This window comes from Plectropomus leopardus, chromosome 1 (assembly GCF_026936395.1).
Source record: "Plectropomus leopardus strain MGB_pleo_1.0 chromosome 1, ASM2693639v1, whole genome shotgun sequence".
Lineage (NCBI taxonomy): Eukaryota > Metazoa > Chordata > Actinopteri > Perciformes > Serranidae > Plectropomus > Plectropomus leopardus.
Genome location: NC_142176.1, coordinates 18523721 through 18550622, shown reverse-complemented (window position 1 = coordinate 18550622; position 26902 = coordinate 18523721). Strand labels below are relative to the sequence as shown.

General features: G+C 40.0%; 1 protein-coding gene and 1 long non-coding RNA gene across 3 annotated transcripts in view; one reads left to right on the top strand and one right to left on the bottom strand.

Annotated features, from left to right (window-relative positions):
- Nucleotides 1-17795, top strand: part of slc17a6b (solute carrier family 17 member 6b) — a 19073-nt gene extending 1278 nt beyond the window's left edge. Inside the window, exons 2-12 of the mRNA XM_042486328.2 lie at nt 1226-1481; nt 2370-2488; nt 4359-4473; nt 5833-5920; nt 7195-7281; nt 7735-7877; nt 8079-8228; nt 8720-8852; nt 9215-9325; nt 12527-12654; nt 13719-17795. Of these exons, the coding sequence (XP_042342262.1) occupies nt 1226-1481; nt 2370-2488; nt 4359-4473; nt 5833-5920; nt 7195-7281; nt 7735-7877; nt 8079-8228; nt 8720-8852; nt 9215-9325; nt 12527-12654; nt 13719-14060 (1672 nt within the window). The 3' untranslated portion in view covers nt 14061-17795. The remainder of the gene's footprint in view (nt 1-1225; nt 1482-2369; nt 2489-4358; nt 4474-5832; nt 5921-7194; nt 7282-7734; nt 7878-8078; nt 8229-8719; nt 8853-9214; nt 9326-12526; nt 12655-13718) is intronic.
- The window catches only part of LOC148190396 (uncharacterized), a 25348-nt gene continuing 12336 nt past the window's right edge, over nt 13891-26902 (bottom strand). The window contains exons 3-4 of one of the 2 annotated variants that reach the window (XR_015776469.1): nt 18663-18718; nt 13891-14026 (exon numbers count right to left, since the gene is read on the bottom strand). This is a non-coding gene — a long non-coding RNA (uncharacterized LOC148190396). Of the gene's footprint in view, nt 14057-18662; nt 18719-26902 lie in introns of both variants that reach the window. The other variant, XR_015776473.1, reaches the window with a different exon arrangement.

Genomic DNA, 26902 nt, shown 5'->3' with positions numbered 1-26902 from the left:
GATGCCACTGGATGGAAGCGTGCACGCAGTCAGTTGGTCCTGATGCAGGGGCCTGCTTGTACGTGAATCTCATTAGCTGGCGGGTTAGACAGGACGTGCAGGCCACGCGCGAATTTTGGGGGGGATTCATTCATAATTTATAATGCATTTCAAATTATCCATTAAACCCAGTGACGCACGCATAGGCTAATGATAAACCTGCAACGTGCGACTCATGTTAACTCAAAAAGCATCACTCTGGCCATTTCATGTGGCAGGATGTCTTTAAGATTTCTCCAACTATATTTAGATTATTCCCATGTGTCCTTCGAGTATTTTTTTTTTTTGGGGGGGGGGGGTGTTTCTGTGCTTTATTCATAATAATGTGAAGTAGAATCACATGCAAATGTATTGAAAATCTGCAGAAATAGGATTTAAATGATCATTCAGGGGAAAAAAGCATTTTTATATTTTTCTGAGGCCTTTGATTTCGTTACAAGTCGTACACCAACTTGCATTTTATTAAAGGCTATTATTTTCTACACTATATTAGCCCTGCTGGTTTGCATTCGTTTGCAGACACAATAATTGAAATATTTCGATATGCATCGTTTTAAATCTTGAATTTGGACAAATGGAGTGTGCCGAGTAAAAGTGACTTTCCTGGAGGGAAAAAAAAGAGGGGGGACTTTGAGGAATGCCCACAGAAATGTGTCTGCAGGCTGGAGCTGCTGCTCGGTCCCGTGAATGCTAATGAGTGTGAAAGTGAGCGGGCTGCTGCAATGCGGTACAGTCAGGGACATGTTCGCCTGGTTTCTGCTACAGGCGAAATTCGTTCGTTGTTTTACTTATAATATCATTTTTCTTAAGCCCTAAATACAGAAAAAAAAGTGTTTGCTTTATATCGTTATTCATGTCTTTGGAGTCATTCGGCTTTGAACCTCATGTTGAGACAGAAGGACACTGAGGCCTCTCCATCCAGACAGCTGCGTTATTATGGTGATTTAGGGAGAATTTACTACTGCATTTTCTTGACTGACATGACAAAAAATCTAAGACAGACACATGAACCACCCAAGCACCCAACTCATTATGAAATATTAATACAAGGTGGAAGTAAAAAAAGGGGGGCCTCCTCAGATATATTTCCCACAACAGGAGAGATTTTGAGGTTGCATCCTCTCATGTGATGACATTTTATATAAGAGGACACTTTGGAGACACTGTCCTCACCTGGCTGTTGCAGGGTGATAGAGAAGAAACAGAAAACCGGGGAGGTGATCGAGCTGACGGAGGATGGGCGGCCCCGGGAGGCCGCGGAGAAGAAACCCCCGCTGTGCGACTGCAACTGCTTCGGTCTGCCCCGCCGCTACATCATCGCCATCATGAGCGGCCTGGGCTTCTGCATCTCCTTCGGTATCCGGTGTAACCTGGGCGTGGCCATAGTGGGCATGGTCAACAACAGCACCATCCACCAGAACGGCAAGATCATCATCAAAGAGGTGTGGCGACATCCTGACGTAGAAAACAACGTAGACTGCATGCCTCGAGACACCTGCTTGTTATTTTCAATAAGAGATAAAAAAAAAAACAGGAGAAAAAAATGTATAAAGATATACGCCTTTACATGCAAGATATAGAATATATAAAGCCTACTGTCATATTAAGCAAAAAAAAAAAAAGAAGAGGAAGAAGAAAGAAACCATAGAAAAAAAACCTTCCATAGCCCTAAGGTATTTTAACATGCCCAAATCATTCATGCGCCATGGAGATGACAATAATGTAATAATGTCACACAGTTTTTATATCTTTTATCGCTTTTCCTTTCGGTATTACGTGATGCCATTTTTAGTATCAAATGCATGTCTGGATCCTATGTGAAACACCTAAATCATGACAATTGGCGTTATTCTAAAATACACATCTTCAGTTTTGCATTAAAAAGCCAAAATACACACCTCTTTAAAAAGATATCACAGTAGGCGAATTCACAACAGCCTATAGTCTATATGTATATCTATTTCAAGATATTAATTTCATACTTTTGTTTTTACGTTCAGGCCAAATTTTAAACCACTTAAATACTTGTATTCTCATCAAACAGATAGCCATTTAGTACTTCCACACATTTCTCAATAGTTTTTCTTTGACCGTGCAGGACGCATGGATGATTTTGGTGCACAGATCAATGTCATCTAATCGAAACAAACCGTTTCAGGCCTTTAATAAACAGGCCTGGCTTTAGATCAATTCATTCAGATTTTTTCTTTCGTTTGTTTCTTGGTTGATTGTCTAAAATTTGTTCATCAGAGGTTATTTGACAACACAAAATGTTAGTGCTTATTTCTCCTTCTTTAAACTGGTATTATTTTTCCCACATTATCTCCCAGAAAGCCAAGTTCAACTGGGATCCAGAGACGGTGGGAATGATTCACGGATCTTTTTTCTGGGGCTACATCGTTACACAAATCCCGGGAGGATACATCTCCTCTAGACTAGCAGCAAACAGGTAGGCGGCTCCCCGTGAATCACCATAAATACAACACAGCGACACTCACTCGGCTGATGAATCATTGTGATTAAAATACAAATTTTATTTAAAAAAATCATTTTTGGCCAATTAAACAAAAATGACTGAACAGTTGGCTTGGTTTTCCTCTCCCCCTCGCTGTCATTCTGTATTGTTTGTTATTTTTAAAGCACGTAGGAAACGAAAATGAACACATGGGGACTGGAATAAATTCAGACAATAAAAATAACGCAGCCAAGGCCAGACATAAAAAATGGCGTCATTTTTGCCTGAATTGTGAATTATTGGAGAATTGACAGTTACAGGCTGATTTGAGTCCATGAAGGCAGCAGACAGACAGTGAGCTGCTCCGCAGAGATGCAGCGGGCTGGCAGGCCTGCAGCTCCCGGTGTCAGGGCTCTCTGCCACCTGTTAATGAGCTCCCCGGGGAGAGCCGGGTCTAATCTGTCGCTCTCTCAGGGCATGGAGACCAGACCCTGTCCTGTCGCCAAAGGCTTTAATTCACACGAGCTATGCCAAAGCGTCAGTATAATTATTATAGACACTATAGGATATAATATTATTACGAAAGTGCACGTTTTTAGGGATTGCATGTTGATATATGGCTCTAAAATTGTCATTTAATCATAAACAGCATTAGATAAAGAAAAAAATAGTTCCAGTTATAAACCGCTATTAGGACTACAATAAATGTTTTAACATAAAAGTCAAACAAAATAGCCAAATATTGAGAAATAGCCTAGCTTACTAATCGTGAAAAAGGTAACCGCTTATAGTTATAGCCTACCTGCTACAGCCTAAGTTTAAAAAATATATATGTAAATATATATAGCTATATATATATATTTTTTCAAGCGAGATAGGCTACATTAAATTCTTGCACCCTGTTTGCTTCTCGTCCTCATGATTGACACGAGCGTGTAATCGAATCAATTGGTCTCGTGCCCATCAGTAGTCTCAACCGGATTAGGATTTGCCCCCCACGTGCAGATGAGAGGGGCGGGAAACGTGACATACATGAGAAATAACTCGGCGTTTATGGATGGCCTGGCCCTCCCTGCGCGTGATTTCACTTGTTCAGCTGCGTCCTCGCGGTAACAAAAAAAAAAAAAAAAAAGCCCAAGAAACCTTATTTTATTTCCCATCGCCTCCAAGTGTTAGCTTTCTAACAAAAGCCTTCCTTTGTCAGATAATTAGCAAAGAATGGCCACCGCATTTGTTATAAATAAGGCCTCTTTATTTTAAAGCCATATTAAAATATGATTCTGCATGAAAGAAAAAAATCCTAAAACAGTAGGCTAAGTGAAAACGGCTGCTAGGCAACGCGTGGTGCTGATGTGAGTGTGCTCGGGGCGGTGCTGCTTAAAATATTTATTTCAATGACGCCAGAGAAGCGCGTGTGGCGCAAGGCCAATCAGAACAGAGGAGACATCTACGAGCTGCGTCGATGCTGCTCTTGTTGATCGCAATAAATGATCATAGGCCAGCACAGAAATCAAATGAGAGCTTTTGTATGGATTATGCACTACAATGTGGGAAATGTCTGTTATTTCCGGAAGGAGATTAAGACAAAAAGACGTTTAATGGCCTTTTGTGTAAAATATAAATCAATAGTTTTGCACAATACTTTTAGAAAAGTAAGGTGTCATTAAAAAAAACGAATAGGCCACAAATATATACATATATATTGAATATTTCCTAAACAAAACAAAAAAGCCTTTCATCTATTGTCTATTGTGTCATATTTTAATGATCTGGTCTTTGTTACTGTGGCTCAAGGCTAAACTATGTCAGTTCATTTCAAATAAATATAAAATGCTATATTTAAAATACATCCTATCATTTCCAGGGTATTTGGTGCTGCCATTGTGCTCACCTCGACTCTCAACATGTTCATTCCCTCGGCTGCCCGAGTCCACTATGGGTGTGTCATCTTTGTCAGGATATTACAAGGGTTAGTGGAGGTAAGGGCATTTTAATATCTAAAGGTCTACAGTATAAAAAACTATTTCTTTCTTTCTTGCCTTTTATGAAGATCATGGATGGATTTAATGTATCTAAAAGTAAAAAACCTCCTCAGTATTAACAGAACATAAAAGCTGCATTTGTGATGTGACTTTCTGTTATTGTGGTTATCAATGTCTGAGGATTTGCAACACAAAGGGGCTTTCTCCAAATGCAACACCACAAAAAAGCAAAGGAAAGTGACATGCACTGGATATTCAACAGAGGAAATGTGAAGCGAGCTGTATTGATCCAGTCCACTACAGCTGAGCGTTTGTGGGATAGTCCAGTTTCCTATTTTGCTGTCACGCTTTGTATCTTGGAAACACAACAGCAGAGTGCTGGTTTACAGAGAGATGCAAAAGGAAATGCTGACAGGCAAAAGCACATCAATCCCCTGGCTTTGTAGTAAAACATGAAACTCAGATATCTGTCTCCTGTAGCTGATGTTGAAGAAATTTGTCTATTATGGTGTAAAAAGAAAGCTGACACTGAAATTATTATGCAAACATGGCAGACTTTAAGGAATTTCAAGATGTTGGTCTGGCTGAGGATTTTCCATTTAATTTCAATCTTTTTGGACAAGTGGTATCAGTTGCTTAGTCATAATGGCAAAGAATTCTTTCACCGTAACCTTTTGCATCGTACAACATGCTAATTTTTGTGTGGAATAAATAAAAGCAATCTATAACACACTGGACTGCACTCCAATGAAAGTCTATGCAGATTGTATTTTACGTCAGCACAATTTGTCCAAATTAGTGGCTGATGAACATTTAATAGCTGCAGGGCTGCTTTGCTCCACGGACAGCTCCTCTTTTCTCCTGGCACTGTGGCAATTTGCTGACGTTAATTACAAGGGTGAAAATGTTAATTTTTGTTAGTTATTATATCAGACATCTGTTGGTTCACGCTCATATCTGAAAGGGTATTCCCTCATTGTTAGAACATCCCTAAACTCAATGAGTCCAGAAACAAATGTAACGCAGTATACCGCCTTTGAAATGCTCAGAATAGATGTGTAAAATGGTTTTGTTGCTATTTATAAAGGGATTTTAAGAATATTATCTACTGGAACAATACTTTATTGGATCCATCAAAAAAATGGAAAATAGTAATATAATTTGTTCACTGTACAAATCTGTACATTTATTTTAACCAAATGCCAAAAAATGTCCAACATGGAGCACTGACATTTCAAACTGTAAGAGAGCCCAAAATGATAAGTTAAAGAACTTGTAGTTCCAGCCTGCTGCTAATTTTCTAACAAGTTTCTTCACCGTGAATTAACACAGACTGTTGGTGTGTGGTGTGTTTAGGGAGTGACCTACCCGGCCTGTCATGGCATCTGGAGTAAGTGGGCTCCTCCGCTGGAAAGGAGTCGTCTGGCCACCCTCTCGTTCTGTGGTAAATAACCATTATTCATCATTTTGTTATTTTTTTCGAAATTTGGTTCAGAAATGTTGAAGCATTAGCAACTTGGTGAAAGGGGATACTCTGCCAATTTTCAGCAAGCCTTGTATCACGACAATGTGGGAAGTATGTTTAAATGAACTGTGGTAAACTCCTCCATCTTAGCAGCACCCAGATCTCGCTGCTCGTCTCCCAGCGTAAATTGTTTCACATCATCTGTTGGATGATCTAGCAGATTTTGGCTGGCTATAGATTTTACTTCTGCATTTCCATCAAGGTTCCTTGATTTCTGCAAGAAGGATAAAAAGAGGAGAAGTCGCAGTGTCCTATTGCATCATATTACGTGCATAAAATCTAGTCTGCACTTACTGAAAGAGTCAGTAGCCGGCGATCTATCATAGAACATGACTGATTTGTTACATTCAGGTATCCGCTGTCGGCCTTGGGTTGAAATACATTTGAAAAGATTCGGGTGACCATAAACAAATGCTTTCTATATAAAAGATTTTATTGTATATTGGCAACCATCCACTCAAGCATGTGCAAAACGTTCTCTCAGAGTGAGCGCAGCTCCAGTTACAATGCACGTGTCATACCCCCCATGGGATCGGAGGCCGTGCCCAAGCCTTTGTTGAATTACCTTGTCATTGAATAGCCTTGGATTTCGTATTGCCCCAAGCAAATTTGTGATACCGAAGAGAGTGAAGAATGACCTGTCCCACTCTGATAGACGTACCCTGATATTCTCACCCTGAACCTAACCAACCTTCCTCCTCTTGACTAAACCTAACCAATCCCACCAACAGAGTGAAAGTATGGCGGGTCAATCCATTGCCATCCTAGGAAATGCAAATTTGCTGCCTGTCACCACAAAGAGTATAGAAAACAGATCAAAAGAGAGACAAAATGTCAATTGTTTTCAGAAACTTATTTTAGCTTACTGTCTGTTATTCGAGATTTTTTGTTAACGGCCGGGCAGCCATATTGTTTCCTATGGAAAAACCTCCAAGCTAGCATAACATCACCTTACAGCGGGAGAGTTTATTGGTCCAGTGTGGTGCAGTGCATTCTGGTAGCTGTAGGTTTGCTAGTTTTTGAGCAAAAGCGAATACCACAGCCATTTTTTCTGGTCATATAGTAGCACCAGTTTCAATGTTTGCATCTTTCTACTGCATAGACAGCCCAGTTTTATGAAAAGACCATCTTTCCAGGAGTGAAAGACATCTTTAAGAAATCTGACTTGAGTTCCTTGTCTCACGCTCTGTCAGGCTCTTATGCTGGTGCTGTGATAGCGATGCCTTTGGCCGGGATCCTGGTTCAGTATTCAGGCTGGTCCTCCGTGTTCTATGTCTATGGTAAGACAGACTGATGATGCATGTGACGTGTGTGTGTGTGTGTGTGTGTGTGTGTGTGTGTGTGTGTGTGTCATTGAACGTGAATATGAGATGAGGTAAAATAATGACCAAAATGTGTGGAAAAATGTTTGGCTAAAGTGTTTGTAAGCTTGGCTGAAACCTTCAAGAGTTTGACACTCAGAGATTCCAGTGAAAGTCAAATGGATTTATCCAGGCAGACTGTGTATTGATTTCCTCCCCCCGATGCTTTGGTGTGTCAATAAATAACCCCCCCATGTTTCTCTCTTGACTGGATACAGTCAGCTTTCCTGTCTGGGTTTTATTCTCTCAGGCATTTTGGAAAGATCAGACTGCCAAATATTCTGCATGGCCTTACTGCTGAGGTCAAAATAAACTGCAGTTCTTCATCTGTAATCATCTGAAGTTCTGACTTGTAATCTGTCTGATATGCAGGATGCTTTGGCATCTTCTGGTATTTGTTCTGGATCCTGGTGTCTTATGAAAGCCCTGCTGTTCATCCTACCATCACGGATGAGGAACGCTGCTACATCGAGGAGAGCATTGGAGAGAGCGCCAGGCTAGCGGGTCCTGCCGAGGTAACAGCAGCTTAAGGAGGACAATAAATATAATTTACTCCACCCGGCACTCTCTGTTTTCAGGTCTTTGCCTTGTAGAAGGCACTAAAAGAACCAACAAAATACAGAGTTTAATAAGCTATTTCTATCACCTTTTGTCTTTTGCCACAGAGAGACTGTATTTATGCATAAAATTCAATCCTTTGTGATCATTTATTCCAGAAATTCAAGACCCCCTGGAGGAAGTTCTTCACCTCTATGCCTGTCTATGCAATCATCGTGGCCAACTTCTGCAGGAGCTGGACATTTTACCTGCTGCTGATCAGCCAGCCTGCATACTTCGAAGAAGTCTTTGGCTTTGAGATAAGCAAGGTGGGATTACTGATTTAATACAAGTCTTAATACAAGTCACTGGACAAGTGACAAACACTGAGCATGACCCGAGTGATCAAAATGATAGATTCAAATGCTATGGGGGAAAAAACAACACTATTGTTAGATGTTTTAGAGTTGAGGATGTGATACTTTGCTCTTGGAATGATTCATTATCAAAATCAATATCAATATCAGTGCAACTGGTGGCCTGTGAGTCTGTCTCTCTCATGCACTGATTACATAATAAGGCAGCATCGGTTTCACAGAGGACGCAAACATTTGACTCCTATCACAAAGTCTTTGACGCTGACATCTTTTTAAAATTTGCCAAAAAGTGAGTGATTCATTAAGAATCAAAATAAATGAATGTAAAATTATATCTGCAACCTAATTCCCTTTATAACGATTTTTCCCAAAAAGGCGTTATGACTTAATTGTGCTGTATTATCTCAATGGTGTTTTGTTTGATTTTCTGCATGTGGTTGTAGGTCGGCATACTGTCTGCCCTGCCGCATCTGGTGATGACCATCATCGTGCCCATCGGCGGCCAGCTGGCCGACCACCTACGCAGCAAGAACATCCTGTCGACTACCACTGTCAGGAAAATCATGAACTGTGGAGGTGAGAAGTCTAAACTGTGGATGAAATATCATTTTTCACACCTCCCTCTGCACAGCCACAGGGTGTTACCCTCATGATGTTGGATCCATACTGCTCTCTTTTTGACTGCGCTTCAATGCCAGAGAGATAGTTGGGTTTATATTTTTGTAAAATCTATCTGCTCAATACTTAGTTGACTCGCTGATTGTGACTGTGCATTGATTTCATAGCTGTCACTTATGTAATTGAGTGCAGGCCATGTATCATGCTTAATTTAATTGGCACCGCAATAACCAACAGCCTGCGGGCTTTGTGTGTTTCTGTGTGTGTGTTTCTGTGTGTGTGTTTCTGTGTGTTCTCGACCTGCTGTCTGTCTCCGTCAGGATTTGGCATGGAGGCCACATTGCTGCTGGTGGTCGGATATTCCCACAGCAAAGGGGTGGCCATCTCCTTCCTGGTGCTGGCAGTGGGCTTCAGTGGATTTGCTATATCAGGTTGGTACAAGAAAAACACAGTGTTATTTAGATAAAATCATGTGACCACTGTTGTGGAGTCAGATCTCATGTAGTTTGGTTTTGCATAGATTTCAATGGATGGCCAATGGATGTGAGGCGACAAAGAGAAAGATAATAAGCCACATTTGAAGAGGATATATGCTCACAACAACAATTGCTGGGGTTACAGTACTGTTTCTCTGCATAATTTTAAAAATACACCGGCACTTTTAGAGAAAGTGAACAATGAAATTAAAAAATGTAGTTAAAGGGAGAGTGTGTCACCATTTATGTGGATATCGTCAGTGTTGATAATAAATGTAGTCAAATGAAGTGATTAATTCCTCAGTGTGTGCTTTGTTGAAGGCTGAGTTCGCAGCTGCTAAATGGGCTGTTCTTCCAGCATCCAGTGCTGTCATTTGACGTGACTGACGTAGTTGGAAGGAGGAAGAACTAAAGGCTATTCAATCTTGGATTTCCAGTATGGTCATATCAAGAGAACTGTTTACAGCAGGGCCTCATTCATTCCTATCACAGTTTCTCAGTGATGCATAAACCGAAATGGTTCTGCTGCGTATAAAATTACCCAAATGATCCGACACTGCTTCTGCACTGTGCAGCCCATAAAGCAAGAGCACTACTACTTCTGCGTAGCACTCTGCTATCTTGAGCAGGGATAAATTAATTCAATTGTGTGGCTCTTCTAGACTTTGCTGAGGCTTTGGCAATCAATTAAATGTACCCACTAATTTACAGAAGTGTCTTTTGCAATGTAAGCCAATCGGGAGAAGTCTTTGTTCGGCTGCAGGGCATCATGTGATGGACCCACATGTTGTAATTCCGGAGTTTGGCCACTTCCAAAATCGGTTTCAAAGCCTGGCACACTTCCTGTGAGTCTGAGGCTCCAGGTAACCAGAGGGCGTGCTCTAGATGCCGCTCAAGAACAGAACGTCCTTTGCTCTCTTCGCTTGTATGGCATAGCTCTGAATCCAATAGCAGAAATTTCATCCCAAATTATGAATTCAGAGGACGTTATGGTTGGGAAAATATTTTTTAGTGTTTTGACTGACTGGGATATTGAGATGTATTTATTCAAGCTATATTATACAGCTGAAGACATGCAGCAGAAAGAGGCCAAGAGGCTGGAGCTGCATGAGCTGTGCTTGAGGATATGACCAGTGGGGACCCTCAAGAACATAAACTGCCGAGAGCAAAAATCGATTGGTGGTGCCTTTGCTCAAATTTCCCTTGTAGTCCAATGTAAACTTTATCATTCTGCTGCAATAAATTTCAGCATGGGCAGTTTTTGTTGGATATTGTTGTCGACCTTGGGAGAGCCCCGAGAGAGCCTCACTGTGCCTTAAAGTTTTACTCCTCACTTGGACAGAGGTGTGCTGGAGACCTTCCTCAGGGTCCCTAAGATAAACTGGGAAAGACAACTAAGACCAGCAGGGCAGAGAGCGCAGATAACACTGAGTGAGGATTTTTGTCACCTAAAGCTATTTTTTGACCGAAAAAGTAACAGGCTAAGGTGGTGATACATGTCACGCAATGCATCTTGGTACATGTAGGCTAGAGAACTCAACTTCCTTGGTCAATGTGTCATGCACCGAAGAACTTATTGCTTCAGTTAACATTTACCATCAACACTGACTGGACATCCACATAACAGGTGGCGAATTTTCCCTTTAGAAGAATAGTTGGACATTTTTGGGAAATACACTTGCTGAACATTAGATGAGAAGTTCGAGAACACACTCATGTTAAGATGAAGACCCAAATGCAGAACAAAAAAGGGCTGACAGGTATACAAACAAAAAGCGAGCTTTGATGCTATAATAATGTCCAAAAAAACAGGTAACAAAAACACAAAGTACAAAGAAAACATGAATCAAACTGAAACCAACCAGGAAAACAAGGAAGAACTCAGATGAAGGCAGCGGCAAACAACACGGAGGATCAGAGGGAGGATAACAGACGAACTGACGAGGAACAAAGGCGAACACACAGGTATACACAGACAGGGAACTAATCAAGACAGCAACACACAGCTAAGGTAGATGGACACGGAAAAGGAGGGAAACAGGGACTGGCTAAAAATTAGAGCAAATAACACTAAAACATAACAGGTGAGTTAGGAAACAGGAGGGGAAGAGACAAAGGCAGGGAGAACTAAGGACACAAGAAAATGATAGGGGAAAGTGAGAATAGGCGAAACTAATCAGAGAAACACAAGGGCGGGAAAACACACAAACACAGGAAGTAAAACCAGACATGACACACGAGGAGTGATAATACAAAATAAAACAGGAAACAAAACCTAATAGCATGACAAAATCAACTACCACCTCTAAAGCTCACTAATTTACATGTGATAGCTGAGACATCGTAGTTGTTCTTTAGTCATTTTTTTTTTTAGTCTTTATTTGACCATTTCTTCTTTTGTTTCAACCCAAATTCCTTTTTTTTTTCTAAATTAACACATAATTTTAGAGAATGACCAACACTGTTGCCTTATTTGGGTTTCTGTGCAATCTGAGAACATGAAGAATTAGTGAATATTATATGGAAATTGTGTTAACATCCAAAGCAGTGATATGTTTGATAATATGATGTTGCAGATGGATGTCAGTGTGCTCTTTCAAATTGTATGTTCAACACCCAAATAACACAAACACTGAGCTTAATCAACGTCAGATTTCAGATATTATTTGTAACACGTTTTCACTGACTGGCAAAATGAATATCTCAGCTTTATGCCACCATTCATTCAACAGATCTTTTCCTGTTTATGCTTTTTTTAGAGAAGATGCAGAGAGCTGTGACTGTGTGCAAAATCAGTTTCTTGCCTGTTGTTCTTGAGCTTTCTCCTGGAGTGTTTAATAATTCAGTGCTAGCTGTCTCGGGGGATTTGCCAGGCAGGCAGTGTGAGGCAGATCGCGAGGACACTTACTCATTCAGCCAGTCAGTGTGGGGGAGGAGGAGGATGTGTGGCGAGTTGCTGCCTATTTCTGAAACAAGATGGTCACCATTTGTGCTGCTTTTATCCACAACTGTGTCCTGCTTCTATTGCTTTTACTACTTGTTACATACTGTGCCAGTGTCTGCCTCAATTTGGCATTTTTATCTGGTTGTCTGGCCTCGTCATAATTCACAAGTGTAAAATTTATCAGCAGTATTGTTTTGTTTTTTCTCCATCAGGCTTTAATGTCAATCACCTGGACATCGCTCCACGCTACGCCAGTATCTTAATGGGAATATCGAATGGTGTGGGTACCCTGTCTGGGATGGTGTGCCCGCTAATTGTTGGTACCATGACAAAGAACAAGGTGAGGGCTTCCGCACTCAGCCATCAAACTAACAATCAATATGCTCCTTCAAATTATATCAGTATCTTTGTCATTCTAACAAAAGGACAACAAGCCTATTTGGAGAACAATGGGTTAAGGTGTATATGAGACACAAAACACATTAGAACCGGATTGTCAAAATGTTAACTGCTCTTTTAAGTCTTTGCACATCAGATAATTGGTTACATTAACTGTAAAATAAGAAATCAAAATACGTCATCCTTAAACCTCATGTTGACATATTTTTCAACTAGCTTGTGTGCCTCAACAGCATTATAGAATTCACGACATTGTGGCTTTTGGTTTTGGTGATTTTCATTAGCCTCATCTGGTTATCCCAATGAAAACCTTCTGGGGGCCCCACTGTTGTTGCCATAAGTTGTCAACACTTTGAGTCCCCTGATTAGCATTTATACAGTTTAACACCTAATTCTACATCACACATGTACCAAACTCAGAATTATGTCAGTAAAATCAGATTTGGCTGTTAAAACGAATATTTGACTTTTATTCATTTATTTTTATGTAGAGTTTAAGAATTTTAAAGGGGTTTACTGGGATGTTCAGAGTGACAAAGACGTGCATGTAATACAGTAAACAAGCCCACTTAGCCTTCTGAGCGAATATGTGCTAACTACGATAACAAAAGATTGGAAATGTACAACAACATTTTTTTTTCTGCAGACACAAGATATCAAACAAGAGCCACAGACTGTATTGTATTAAGTTGTACATTCACAACTTCTAAGCAAAAAGAAGGAAACATTATCTCAGAGCCTGACTGGGTAAAGCCTCTCCTCCAGACAGCTGCCTCCATCTCACTCACACTCACACTTAGTCTAAGTCTTCAGCTTCCTGTACCGCAGAGCAGCTTAAAAGCGAGGAGCACTTACTCTGCAGCTTAATCTCTCTCTGAAGTATACTGCATACTGACTTACTGACACAAAAACTGCTCGATTTAAGGATCAGGTCGCCTGAGGGGTCAGCCCTGGGGCAGCCCTAACCTACATATATACAACATTCTGTTTTTCTTATCTCTTTAGACTCGAGAGGAGTGGCAGTATGTGTTCCTGATCGCCTCCTTGGTGCATTACGGTGGTGTGATCTTCTATGGGATTTTCGCTTCGGGAGAAAAACAGCCGTGGGCCGACCCAGAACTGACCAGCGAGGAGAAGTGTGGCTTCATAGATGAGGATGAGCTGGCAGAAGAAACGGGCGACATCACTCAAAGTTACGGTGCCTTTGGAGGTCAGCCTAAGACGTACGGTGCGACTACACAGGTGAACGGAGGCTGGGCTTCAGGCTGGGAGAAGACGGAGGAGTACGTCCAGGAAGAGGCGCAGGCAGGAGGCTACGGATACAGGCAGGATGAGGGATACTCCTAGACCAAACACACAGTCGCTGACACGAGTAGACTTATTTTCCTGAGTGTGCATCAGTTTAGTCCAAAAAATATCAACAAATGAGAATAACTACAATCCATCGTTGTATCGTTTGCACAAATTCTAAAAGAAAAAATCTAAAAAATGATCAACTTGATGTAAAAATGACTAAAATGTGTAAAAAAAAAAAGCAAAGATATTCGATTAATAGAGGTGTGACACATATCAAATTGGCAGTCTGTAAATGTATTATTATGCATATTGATAATAGATATATTCATTTGGAGTACAATTGTGTGTAAATGTGAACATTTCCATCCCATCAGCAGAGGCTTCCTGACCACTCTGAAGCCTGTAGGGTTACATAGAAGCCGCCCATCTAAACTGACCCCTTATTAATCAAACTAACTGTTACAGTACGAAACGTCCTAGAAGCCAGCCATTACAGTGTGTAGCTATGTCACTGCACAGCGTCGTACACAGAAACTAGACACTCTAGATTGTACTGTATCTCTCCTGACTGCACTCAGAGTAGTGTGTCCTTTTAATGCACAATATGATGGTTTTTGTTTTCTTATCACCGGCTTCTTTGTGTGTGTTAAAGTCCTTAACATGTAAGTGACCTGGTGTAGAGATTTGAGTGGCTTATAATGACCTGTGACGACCGTTTGGTTACACTTGCATATAAGGTGAAACGTGTATCTAATGTTTGCTACGTGTGATCCATTTTGTAACTTGGTAACTCTGCAGTTGAGCGCTTGATTTTAGCATTTTCAACCCGTCACATCTCAGCAGTGTAGTGCAGGAGTAAAGCCATTCTCATCATTATACTCTCCGTTACCGTCAAAAGTCTAGTTGTACCTATGCGTTGTTGAAAGATTTGTCTTAGATAAAACATATATGACAGAGATTACTAGAAATAAACATGTTTAAGAGTTTATAAATTAAGGTTAGGCCAAGAGATTCATGATCGTACACAACCTTATGAGGGGTTTGTGCAATGCAAAGAGTTAAGCAGAGACTAACCAAAATCAGTATGAGATTCTTATTACGTTAGAGCAGCAAACCTTATAATGTTTAATGAGAAGAGGCAAAAGGATATCTAAAATAGCTTGAAATAGATATTTACATAATAAAATGGATAAAAGAGTATAAAGCCCCTGAAGACAATGTATTTCTCTAAATCTTCAAATAATTATGACAAAAGAAGCAACAATCAAAGCATCTGTTTCGTGAAATAATCAAAACTAATCTAACCTCAACACACATTGCTTAAAGGGGACCTATTATGTTTTTTTCAGGTTTATACAAGTGTTTAAGTTTCTTGTAGGACATGTTTATATGCTTTAATGGTAAAAAAAAAAAAAAACAACAACACTATTTTCCTCATACTGTCTTCCTAAATGCACCCCTATTCACACCCTGTCTGAGACGATCCCCTTTAGCACCTTTCTTTTTAAGAACCCCTCCAAAAAAAGCCCAGTCTGCTCTGATTCGTCAGCAGTTACATTGATATTTAGTTTGACACAGGACACCAACACCAGTCTTGTGTATAACAGTCCGGTGCTTGTTTGACCCATCCACCTTCTTTCCCTCCTTCCCACCCAAAGCAGACTTGCTGGCTTTTTACACTATACTGAAAAACGAAAATTGTGAGCCAACTTAAAATATTACTTCAATTGGTACTATATGAAAAAACGAAATTCGTTTATGTGTTATTGACTGAAGTATTTTTTAAAAGTCAGTCAACAATTCTCTTTTTTCAGTAGGCTATACGTTGTCTGACTTCTTCTTCTGCTCCCATAATAAATACTATGACCACTAGAGGTCACCACATAACCCAAAAAAACAAAACAAAACACGTAAATATGGTTAAATGAGGTTCTTTTTTTCTTTGTTATAGTACAGTTGTAGGTGTAGACTGACATGAAATGGAGCAGAGAGAATGGGGATAACATGCAGCAAACGGGTTGCTGCTAAGGACTAGGCTTGCATGTTGAGCTAGAGGTGGCGTGAAAAAATGGCCCGTGCAGGTGTAATTTGGAGGAAGACAGTCACAGAAGGTCATTATTTGAAACTTTGGCCACATTTAACATAAACCTCCAGCATAATAGGTCCCCTTTAAAGAGAGAAGCTGACTGAGAAAATGTGTTTCAGGGCTTTTAAATGTAAAGAGAGAAGAGTTTAAATTGTCAAATGACATTATAGAAGTTTAAATGAATAAACTAGTATTTGAATGTTTACATATATCTATAATTCTTTGCATAAAGTTTACCAAAACAGGAGATTTCTATTTACAGTTATTGAGAAGATACAGCAGAAGGGGCAATCACAAATGTGTGCAATTTGGACAAACTGCTATTTGTCCATTTCCATTACAGAATGGAAGTGAGATGAAACATTTTATGTTTTGATGTACAATGCAATGACCTGTCTTTGAGGGATTCTGGTAATGAGAAGTGTTTTCGTCTTCTGATTAGAAAGAACAAGCAACAACACCTCCAGCATCTGTTCTGTCTTCATTCTGCACTTACACTGACAAGGTCTGAAGGGGGCCAATTTTGTTTAATTTATCACTTGTCTGTGGAGACCTTAAGTCAGCACTTCACAATATAGATGTGTGTGGATGTGTATTTATGCATGGAACAAAGTGAAATTTGTAGTATGTCCTTTTTTTAAATTTTCTGTTTTTCTTTCAAACTTATTTGTCTGTCACAGAAACTGTTACTGATGCTTCAATTTCTTTGCACAATTAACCAAAGGTGAAGAGCAGAGCTGGGTTTTTAGCTGGAAGTCAAATATTTTTAAGGGAGTACAGACCATCAGCAGCGAGGTTCCAACATCTGGACCCCCAGTGTGCAGGTGGCACCAAACATTACTCAGTGTACAAAGCAATAAATCCATAGTAACAGTTCTGTCTAATGTCACGAACAGTCATTATGTAACAGGTTTTTATGCATTTGTTTAAAAGTCGTGTTTTTTGTGATAACAAATGTAGAAAATAAACACTTGTAAAGAAAAAAACATATAAATATATGTATGAAAAAATATAGTAATAGAGTCCAACACAAACATCTTTGATCACAAAGAAGTGCAAGGAGTTTGTGAAGGGGCTGCTCACCCGATGAGAATGATAAAAAGAGCTCCGTGTGAGAAGCGGACGCTCTTCTTCACGTTTCTGTTTTGGTGTGGTCCATGTTGTCCTCTCTCTGTCTCTCTCCCTCTGTCTCCGTCTCTCTTTCCTCACTTTTTTGTTTAATTAATGTTCTTCGTTCAGTGGCTGGACCCCCCTACTTAACCACATGTACCTCTACCCCCAATCAACCCTGATTTCATCGTTACAGTTTCCATCAACATTAAGGATGAAACCTGAACAGGTGATTCTACATTTTCAAAAATGACAAATGTGCAACCTGAAGTAGTTAAAAGTTTCCTGTTTTTGTGCCTCTGAAGTTACAGTGTGATTCTATGGCTTCTGTTGCTGTGTAAATTGGGAGATTTGTTGGTGTCCAAATGAAATACTCTATATCCTTTTTGATAAAAAAAAAGCAAACAACTCTGTGTCCTGAGTTTTTGTGTTGAAAACAAAAGAGTAATGGAACAAGTCAGACAGTGCTGACAAACATATGTCACAAACTGGCTAAGTGCATGTGACAATTAGGGAGTCCACCTGACAGATTGAGTTAAAAAAAACATTATTTGTTGAGCTAGGGTTAACTTACCCCTTTGAAACCTGATCAAATGGGTTTGATTTCCTCCAAAAGCATGAGAAGATGGCAATAAGCAACGAAAGAAGAAATGATCCAAAATTTACCAAGAAATTAGTGAAAAGAACAAGAAAATTATGTGAAAATAAAAAATAAAAAAGGACAATAATAATATTAAAAACTATATTTGCAAATGTCACATAATGTTAAATATGCAATTTCGATAATAATAAACAGGTCTATAGTTTTTTCCTAGCTTTTTTTTCACCTTGACAAAAAAAAATTCTAAATCTAATCTGTTGCAATGTGTGGAGCATTTGCTAATTGCTTTTTCTCTGTGTTCTTGAAAGAAAAAGCCAATTAAAAAGTAGTAATAATTATGTAAAAAAAAATAAATAAATACAAAATTATGAACATTAAAAGTATTGTCTTCTCTAGATTTTTTCCTAGCTTAATTAAGCTAATTTCTTTCACGTTGTGGGACACTTCTTGTCAAGTTGCTGATTGCCTTTTTACCCATGTTTTTGGAAGAAATCAAACCAATTGCTCAGGTTTCAAAGGTTCAAATACTTGTAAAAGGTGTCTAAATGCAGCAAAAGAAAAGTTAGGAATATCACGTACTGGCATTGAAGAAATGATCTTACAAAATGCACGGGATCAGTGTAAAAAAATGACAGTTGTGTTTTCCACAGAGTGAGTGTTAGCTGCTCCTCCAAGGCCACAGGAAGTGCACAGTTAATGGCTGCCCTCCCTCCCCGTCTGTGAAATCAATAGGGTGGGTCCCCAGTGTTCGGCTGGACCTATCGACTGTTCTAACCTCTTAATGGAGATGAGGGGGAGGAGGAGCACTTATTGAGCTATTTGGAGGTGTTATTTCGATTTAGAAGCCGATCCCTACCTCCACCAACAAAGCTTCGGCACACAGCTCTCACAGATGATCACCAGGAGGAGAAACTGTACAACAAAACAAAACAGCACACCTGAGCGACTGAGATGCCATAGTTTTCCATGACAATATTCAGTTTTTATAAACAAACAAAAGAACATGTGAGCACCAGACATCTGACTACAAAATGATGACCCAAACAGTGATTCTAAGGACACTATTATTTATATATGTCTGAAAACATGTGCCATAAGGCTTTTAAAATAATTCAAAAGCAGCTTTATGTACTGTCAATTATGAATATTCAAGTAAGTAGACAGTGTGACCACGTAGATAAGATAGATGATGAATGGCAGCTATGTAAAATACGAGACATGATCCAGCTCTGCTAAACTATCTCCTTTAACCCCTTTAAACCTGAGAAAATTATCTTGATTTATTTCAAGAACATGAGAAATATTTTCAGGTATTCCAGTTTGAATGCTTGTGATAGGAGTCTGAACGCTGCAAAAGAAAACTGATGTCGATCCAGGTCTTAAAGGGTTAAGGGCCAGTGATTTAGTTGCATATTGGCCAAAAAAGGTATATTATAAGCAGAAGCACATTTTCATTAGTGTATAATCACCTGAAAATAACTTAATTTCTCTGTGTTGTGCTTTTAGTAACTCAGAATTAGCTGTTTATATCTACATGCAGAGCAGGTCCTCTTCCACAGAGTCTGCCATGTTGTTCTACAGTAGCCCAGAAGGGACATGCCAAACACTAGCTCTAGATAGGGCCATCTGCATTTTTGTGTCTGCCCCCCTGGTTCTTCATCTGTGTACCTGCTCATCTCTTTCCTACATAGCTAGTTTACCCTACGTAGATGCCTATTTTTAAAGTCCCTTAGTATGGCTTCCTTCAATGTGCGGAGACAAATCAGAGAAGTAAAATTTAGTCCATTTTCTCCCCAAACATCACTGACTTCAAACAACTCTGCAGGAGCCCTGAAAAGCCCAGAGGTGACTGAGATCAGAGTTTTATTGATGCACAACTTCTGGATCAGGTGATATTAAAAACATGCTCTCTGTCCGTGTGTGTGTGTGTGTGTGTGTGTGTGTGTGTGTGTGTGTGTGTGTGTGTGTGTGTGTGTGTTATTGCGACTCTTGTCCCGACTCAGCTCATTGCTTTTGTTAATTTGACAGGCTCAATAAACGTGTCACCAGTCCTAAATGGTATTTTCTCACAGTCAACCAGCCAGAACCGTCATCCTGTCCCAGAGCAAGCGAGGGAGGTGACCCATAACCCTTTGTGACAATCAATCCGCCTATTACACAAAACCTGCCACCGTCTCTAAACACGTAAAAAAATAAAACAAAAAAAAATGAAGGTAACATCAGCCTCTGCGTCTGATGCAAGTCTTTGTGCAGAAACACGTCACCCGGCAGCTCTTTAAATGTTCTCTTGGGTTTTCATGTCTTCATTTGCATCACATACTGTATATAAATACAGCATGTGGGCGTGTGCATTTCACAGCATGGACGCTAAATTGAGAGAATGCGTGCGCATATGTTTAGCATCTTAAATGGCTGTTCACATGTGGGTGGGGGGCAGGTGGTGCTCCAGTCTCGAGGGAGCAGAGGGGGTGTGAGAGAGGAGTAGAAGTGGATGCCAAAATCACTGTTTAATGACTCGGGGGCTGTGCTCATGTTGTGTTTGGGCCCCTGAGACCATGTGCTGCCCATAAATAAGCTCCTGATTTGCACAATGTGCCTCCAGCACCTTTGGGCGAGTCATGGGATGATGAGAAAGTATATGTCTTTAGATAGGATATGGACTTAAAGCAGGATGCATTTGAGGATCATTTGACTGAATTATTATCCTCAAAGTATCACAAACAAAGCTTTCTCTGCCTTCTTTTTCCAAACTTCATGAATTATTAAACCTTTTCTGAGTCACTCATTAGCATTTTTAGGAGTTGCTTTCTTAAAAATAACTGCAAACAGAGAAATATCTTTGTTTTGTGTTGTAACTTTCCGGCTCTCTGCAGTCACATACATCCACACGTGAGCTGTCCATGATGCTCAATGAAGAATCACTGCGTAACACGACCATGGGCGTGTCCACAAAGAGGCACATAGATATGCAGAATACAGCATGGCATCGTGGTATTCAAGACCTTAAATGATCCTGTTCTATATGTCGCGCTTCTACAAGAATGCTGGGTAACAACCCCCCTCCACAACAGGCTCTGGATCAGCACTGGTTGGCTTGGGAAACAACAGCAGGATCCTCCTCCCGCACGAGTCAGGAAGCATGATTGGGTGCACATGCCAGCCTTCAGCACTATCACCACAGCTGGTGTATATTTAGCTGGTCCTCACCATCACCCCCCCCCCCCCCCTTTACTCCCCCCTACCTCTCCTCATATGCAGTCTCCTACCACCTTGTCAGGAAGTGCGTCATAGGCTTGTCAAGGGGGAGCCTCTGGGGCGAGGCATGATAATATTACAAAGTCAGAAACTCTCCTCCATCAGGCCTCCTGCGTGATCACACACACACACACAAAGAAAGACATCTGAAAAAATGTGCATGGAACCGAGAAGTTTGCAGGTGTGCACAGTTCACAACAATGATCTTTCTTTGTCTTATTCTCTTTTTCCACCTCAGATCTTGGACCAGTTTCAAACTGAAGCAGTTCTAAGACAAAATAGGCAAAAATAAATAAATAATAGTCATTTTCTCTCAGGAGGATTAATTTGAAAATACTTCAGGGATTCTGCTGGTTTGATCACAAATTCTTACATTATTCAGCATAAAACATACATTTGATATCTTGGAGAGATATAGGGAAGAAATCTGTTGAACACGCCTTTCATTGCACTCTCACAGAAGCTCTAAGAAGAAACAACTTGTTACAAATTCAATGTAATGCATTTCAGGCTTTGAAATTTTTTTAGACTAATTTCTTTTTCTTTTTTTGGTTTTATTTTTTGCAAACAAAAATGGCTTGTTGCTTTATTTTCTCCTCTGCAGCCCGATGTGCTTTAATATTTGAGACAAAACCGATGGGGCACAGTTCTGCAGCACGAGTGGAAGCCGAGCAGAAGAACATTAGGAACATGGGGCTCCAAGGGAGGGAGGCATTTTTCTTTTTTCTTTCAATTAATGCAGCTAAAGCACCTGGATTGAAGTGTGTGTATGTGTGTGTGCATGGACATGCATGCGTGTGTGCCAGTAGTTCCTTATTCAGCCTCGCCTCTTAATGCCTCATCACCAGATGGGAGCTGTGTGTGTGTGTGTGTGTGTGTGTGTGTGTGTGTGTGTGTGTGTGTGTGTGTGTGTGTGTGTGTGTGTGTGTGTGTGTGTGTGTGTGTGTGGTTAGGAGGGGGGTATTTCCCAAAACCAAAGCATCAGGCCTCCTTTTGTCCTCTTGCCTGTCACCGATGGCTTCGCAGTGGGGTGACACACACACTCCAAATCTCATTAAAAAGTGAGAGATGGGGGGAGGGCTTTCATGTCTAATGGGGACTGGAGGACACATATTTAATAGCAATAACTTAGGTAAGCAATTTTGTGTTATATGAGCATTGAAAGTACATCACTATGACTACTTTCACTTTTTGCAATTCATTTTTGTTGCTTTTTTATGACATTATCACAACATTTATAGTAATAAAATAAGAGAAACAACATTTTTACTCATACTATGGAGGTAAACCACACACACTTAAGTGCACACACACCCTTGGATGCTTTATTGATTTCATGGACAATCCTTGTCCATCTGATTTCATTAGTTACAGTGATGTGACACGTCTGATAGAGGTCTCAAAGCGGAGAGATAACACAAGGACGACACTATCACCGTCTGCCCTTTTGTTCTGTGTTTAGAGAGACGGCTGCGCACGCACTCCTCCCTGCCACTGCTGAACAGGATAAATCAATTTTCTTTCACTTGTGTTAGATAAAAACACATGTTTAACAACCGTAATCTTTAAAACAGGCCTTTTATCATCTCATGTTAAACCATTTGTGGTAATTGCCAGTATGAATGGCACAACAACAACGCCTTGCAATTTACCCATTAGGGTTAAAATTGCTTTGCAATTGCAGGCAATTACTCCCCATCCACAGCAGCAGCCAAACACTAGAGCTCTTCATTTGAAAGAAATTGCAGAGTCGAAGGGGTTGCTCTTTTCACTCTTTGTTAGTGACTTCCTGCAGCCATTTTTAATGTGAGCTTAACAGCACATATTTGCATTCAGCTAATGGATTTTGCAGTGGTGAAATATTGATGCATGGCGCCTTTAAGAGCTGAGCCTGTGAGAGGCGACACCTTGGGACGAGGGTGTGTGAGAGAAAAGGGACAGACAATAAACAAATAGGGTAAAACACACAGGAGATGCTGCCTCTGACATTTGCTTTGGAAAGATGATGGAAAAATGTGCAGCTTGATATTTAACATGGAAACAGAGAGCAAAGCTACAACTCCCATTAGTTTTACATCACAACTGGTAAAATTACACCAAGAGTTAATGAGTTTTTGAGATATAGTCATGAGTGGAGGTTTCTAGAAATCAGTGAAATTGAATTATATACAGTTATTCATCAGCAAAAGAAAAAAAAAATAGATCCATATTTAAGCAGTACTATCTGTAATACTGATATTATACTCAATGTAGAAATATTGAACGCTGTCTTTCATTTTCTCATGTCTCATTTTCTCCTCATAATTGCAAATATTGTCCTACCTCCATAAAAAGGTAAAAGAAATGCTTCAGAAACACCTGCCCACCTTTCAACATCAAATATTATTCACTATTATTGATATGTGCAGTATTATTGAGGAAGATGTTGAAAATTTTGAAAATTCAAAACACTCACAAAGCTTGTACCTCCTGTGAGCTCTAGATTGACACAATATCACTTGTACGACCAGATAACACCTCTGACAGACTAAAGTAAGGCTGCTGAAAAGAGTCAGATGAAAAGAAGATAATGTCATGATCTTTCTTTCATCATATCAGCTTCCTTTGTTACCAGCTCCTTTCCTTTTGCTCTCTCTCCCTCCCTTTTCCTCACTCTGTCACTGCTGCATGGTGACTCAGACACTGCAGAGATGCTACATCTGAATGGTATATCGGATGAGTCACACACCGATCGGACGCTGTCCACCTCTGAAAAGTTTTTTCCACACGTACACAAACACTGCACAAAGACACATTGGCACTGAAAGGCTGCACATACTTATATCCATTAAAGCTCTGGCAGATTCAGCTCTACAGACAGTGAGCTGCCATGACTGACGTATCCAACATAGCTTATGTTTAAACTCTCCTCTGCACCTTCCCTCCTGACAAAACAAACAAGCTGATTTTAATGGTGTTTCCTTCACACCGCCCTGACCACTGCTGCACAAGAAACATGTACACACACACACACACACAGAGTAAATCTGTCAATCCACTACAACAGAGAGGGGCAAGTTTTTTCTTCATTCCCTCGCTCGCTCTGTCCATCTGTCATCTGTCATCTGTCAAACGGAGAGTTTTAAATCACTTACACACTCTACTTTCTGTACTAACACAAACATAAACACATGCAAAGTCTTTGTTTCGCAGGCTTCAACAAGTCAGTCAAGCTCAGCAGCTCTCTGCAAGCAGTGAATGAAAACAACAAGTACATTTAGCATTGTACAATTTTGAGATACTTTATGTGAGTATTTCCATGCTATGTGAAATTGTACTTTTAACTTTGACTTTGCAACAGTTCATAAAAGTCATTAAAATTAGCAACATGTCAATCAACTACCATTTTAAAGGTAACACTCCACTTTAAGTCCCTTGTTGAGCATTTACATAAAGAACATATATATGCGATAAACTGTTTATAACCACAGACAGTGTAACAGAAGTTGACGCAGCCACCGTGAAGTCACCTATTGGTCTGTGGATTGCTGCTTTGAAGTCTCAAGTTTGTCGTTTTGGCCAGATGTGACCATATTTGGACAAAAGGGTGGAGTTGTGGAGGAGTGAGGGGTGGATCTGACTGAGAACCTAAAGAAACCACTGTGGTAGCAACATGAGGTGCACAAGGTAGCAACGCCCTACAGCACACCCTGCTTCACTGTCTGTTTTACTCTACATGGGACCATAATTTACCATAAAAGACTAGTGATTGAGGCCATGAACACATTAGGAAAATGTTTGTTGAGGTAATCTAGTGAGAAGCAGATTAAATATCTCACAGACTTCTATACTGTTTGACTTCTTTTGCAACTGGTGGAGTTGCCCCCTGCTGGCCATTAGAAAGAATGCAGGCTCTGCAAGACTCCTGCATTGGCTTCACTTTTCAGACCTGGAGATAACCCCTTGTTTATAACACACTATTTTCCATTTGTAAATTGGCAGATATAAATAAAATAAGTAATAAAAGACAATTATATATATATATATATAATTTGCACACAATTTTAACTTGCATGACATATCACAGATGTGCCTCCCATACCCCATCCAATGTATCCTCACATGTCCCCTACTTATTAGGTTAGGTGTAGGCAAAGACTTATGGTTGGGTGTGACTACGTTGCATACATGGGTAACTTAAAATATCTCAATACTGACATTTGATTTCACAAAATATAACCTGTGTCCTGGGTCAAAGTCCTGTGTTTGTTTGACCCATCCATCCAACCAACACAAATGCCTCCCTTTGTGTCACTCTTTACATCACTTGATCTCCTCTATTGCTTCAGTCATATAATGAGGACAGCCTGATATGCATATGTTATAAGATCAACACCTATTGGCTGATGATTACGTGAGTTAGACTGAATGACAATGGCCTACCTTGTAACATAACAAATGAATTAAGCGGAATTAGGCCAACAGAGTTGGAAATAAAGAAGTGACTCAGAAAAAGTTCATATGAAACATCAACTGTAAACTTCATTTATAGAATTTATCAAAGCAAGAAATTGGACTGTTAAGGTGACGAAGCATCTTAATAAAAAATATTATACTATACTAGTCAATACTAGTCATTTCATCAAGGCGTTTTCAGGCTGGAGTGATGTCATAATGATGTGCAAACATGTCAGTGACGTTGATATTAGTTCCTTTGTGACTGAGGAAATTAAATCAACGAAATGACAAGATGCAATGAAACATTATCAAAATCCAAATAATAATTCCTGTGTTTTTTTAATAATTTCTAAATAGTGGAAGTAGGTGTTGTTGTAACATTTGCGTACACCTGATTCTGAATGTACATGTGTGCATGTTCTATTGATTATTAATGTGCGTCAACACGTATTATTGGTGTATGTCCTTGCCTGATTTTCTTTTTTTCCCCTGTGTCTTTTGTCCATGTTTCTAAAACTGAGGTGAGTTGCTATGGAGACTGGGATACTTGTGTGAAAGGGAAGTGGCAAAAAGAGAAATGTGGTTGTCAGGCAACACTCTGGGACCACACGGTCAGGTGTGTTGCACCTGCGGGTGTTAAGGGAGTTGTTGCACTTGCATTTTTACAGGAACATGATGGCACACACCAAACTTTTTAACGAGTTTGAGGCTGAAAGAGTGATCCTGCAGACTGTGTCTGGACTCAAGGTTCCGATTTTCTCAACAGTTAAGTAATTTCTTTTTTTCCCCATTCATTATGTCACACAAATATATAGACACAAAGACAGAAGACTACCCATCCACCCTTCTGTTGTTTGTAAATTAATGAAAACATCAACCCACATTTACACTCATAACTGCTGATGAACGTTTGCTCATTGTCACACAGGGAGTGAGGGTGTGATCCTTCACGTGTTGACAGGGGTTAAGCGACTGGCCAGTGATAATACAGCTGTTTGAGGCACTCCATCACTTGATAATTACATTACACTGGTACTCCATTGCTTCCACTCGCTCCCGGTAATCTTGTTAAAATCCCAGTGATTGGGATCGCAGTGACAGAGAGACGAATGACAGTGAGGCAGCTGCCGGTGCAGCAGAGCCCTCTCTACATCTGACTGAGGGTTTTGAAGTGCGTATAGCTTTTTTCAGGTAACCATGGAGCTGCAAATGCATACAGGTGCTGAGATGCACTTTTAAATGCAGGTATTCCTTTTTGGTTCCCATCAAAGATCTGTCCATTTGCTGTTTGCAGCTTTATAATGAATTGAACAATCTTTCTATTTATTTATTATTTTTTTAACTTAAAAGCAGATACATAAAAAACCCACAATGGCTGCACCCCACTCCATTAAAAGTAAAGAT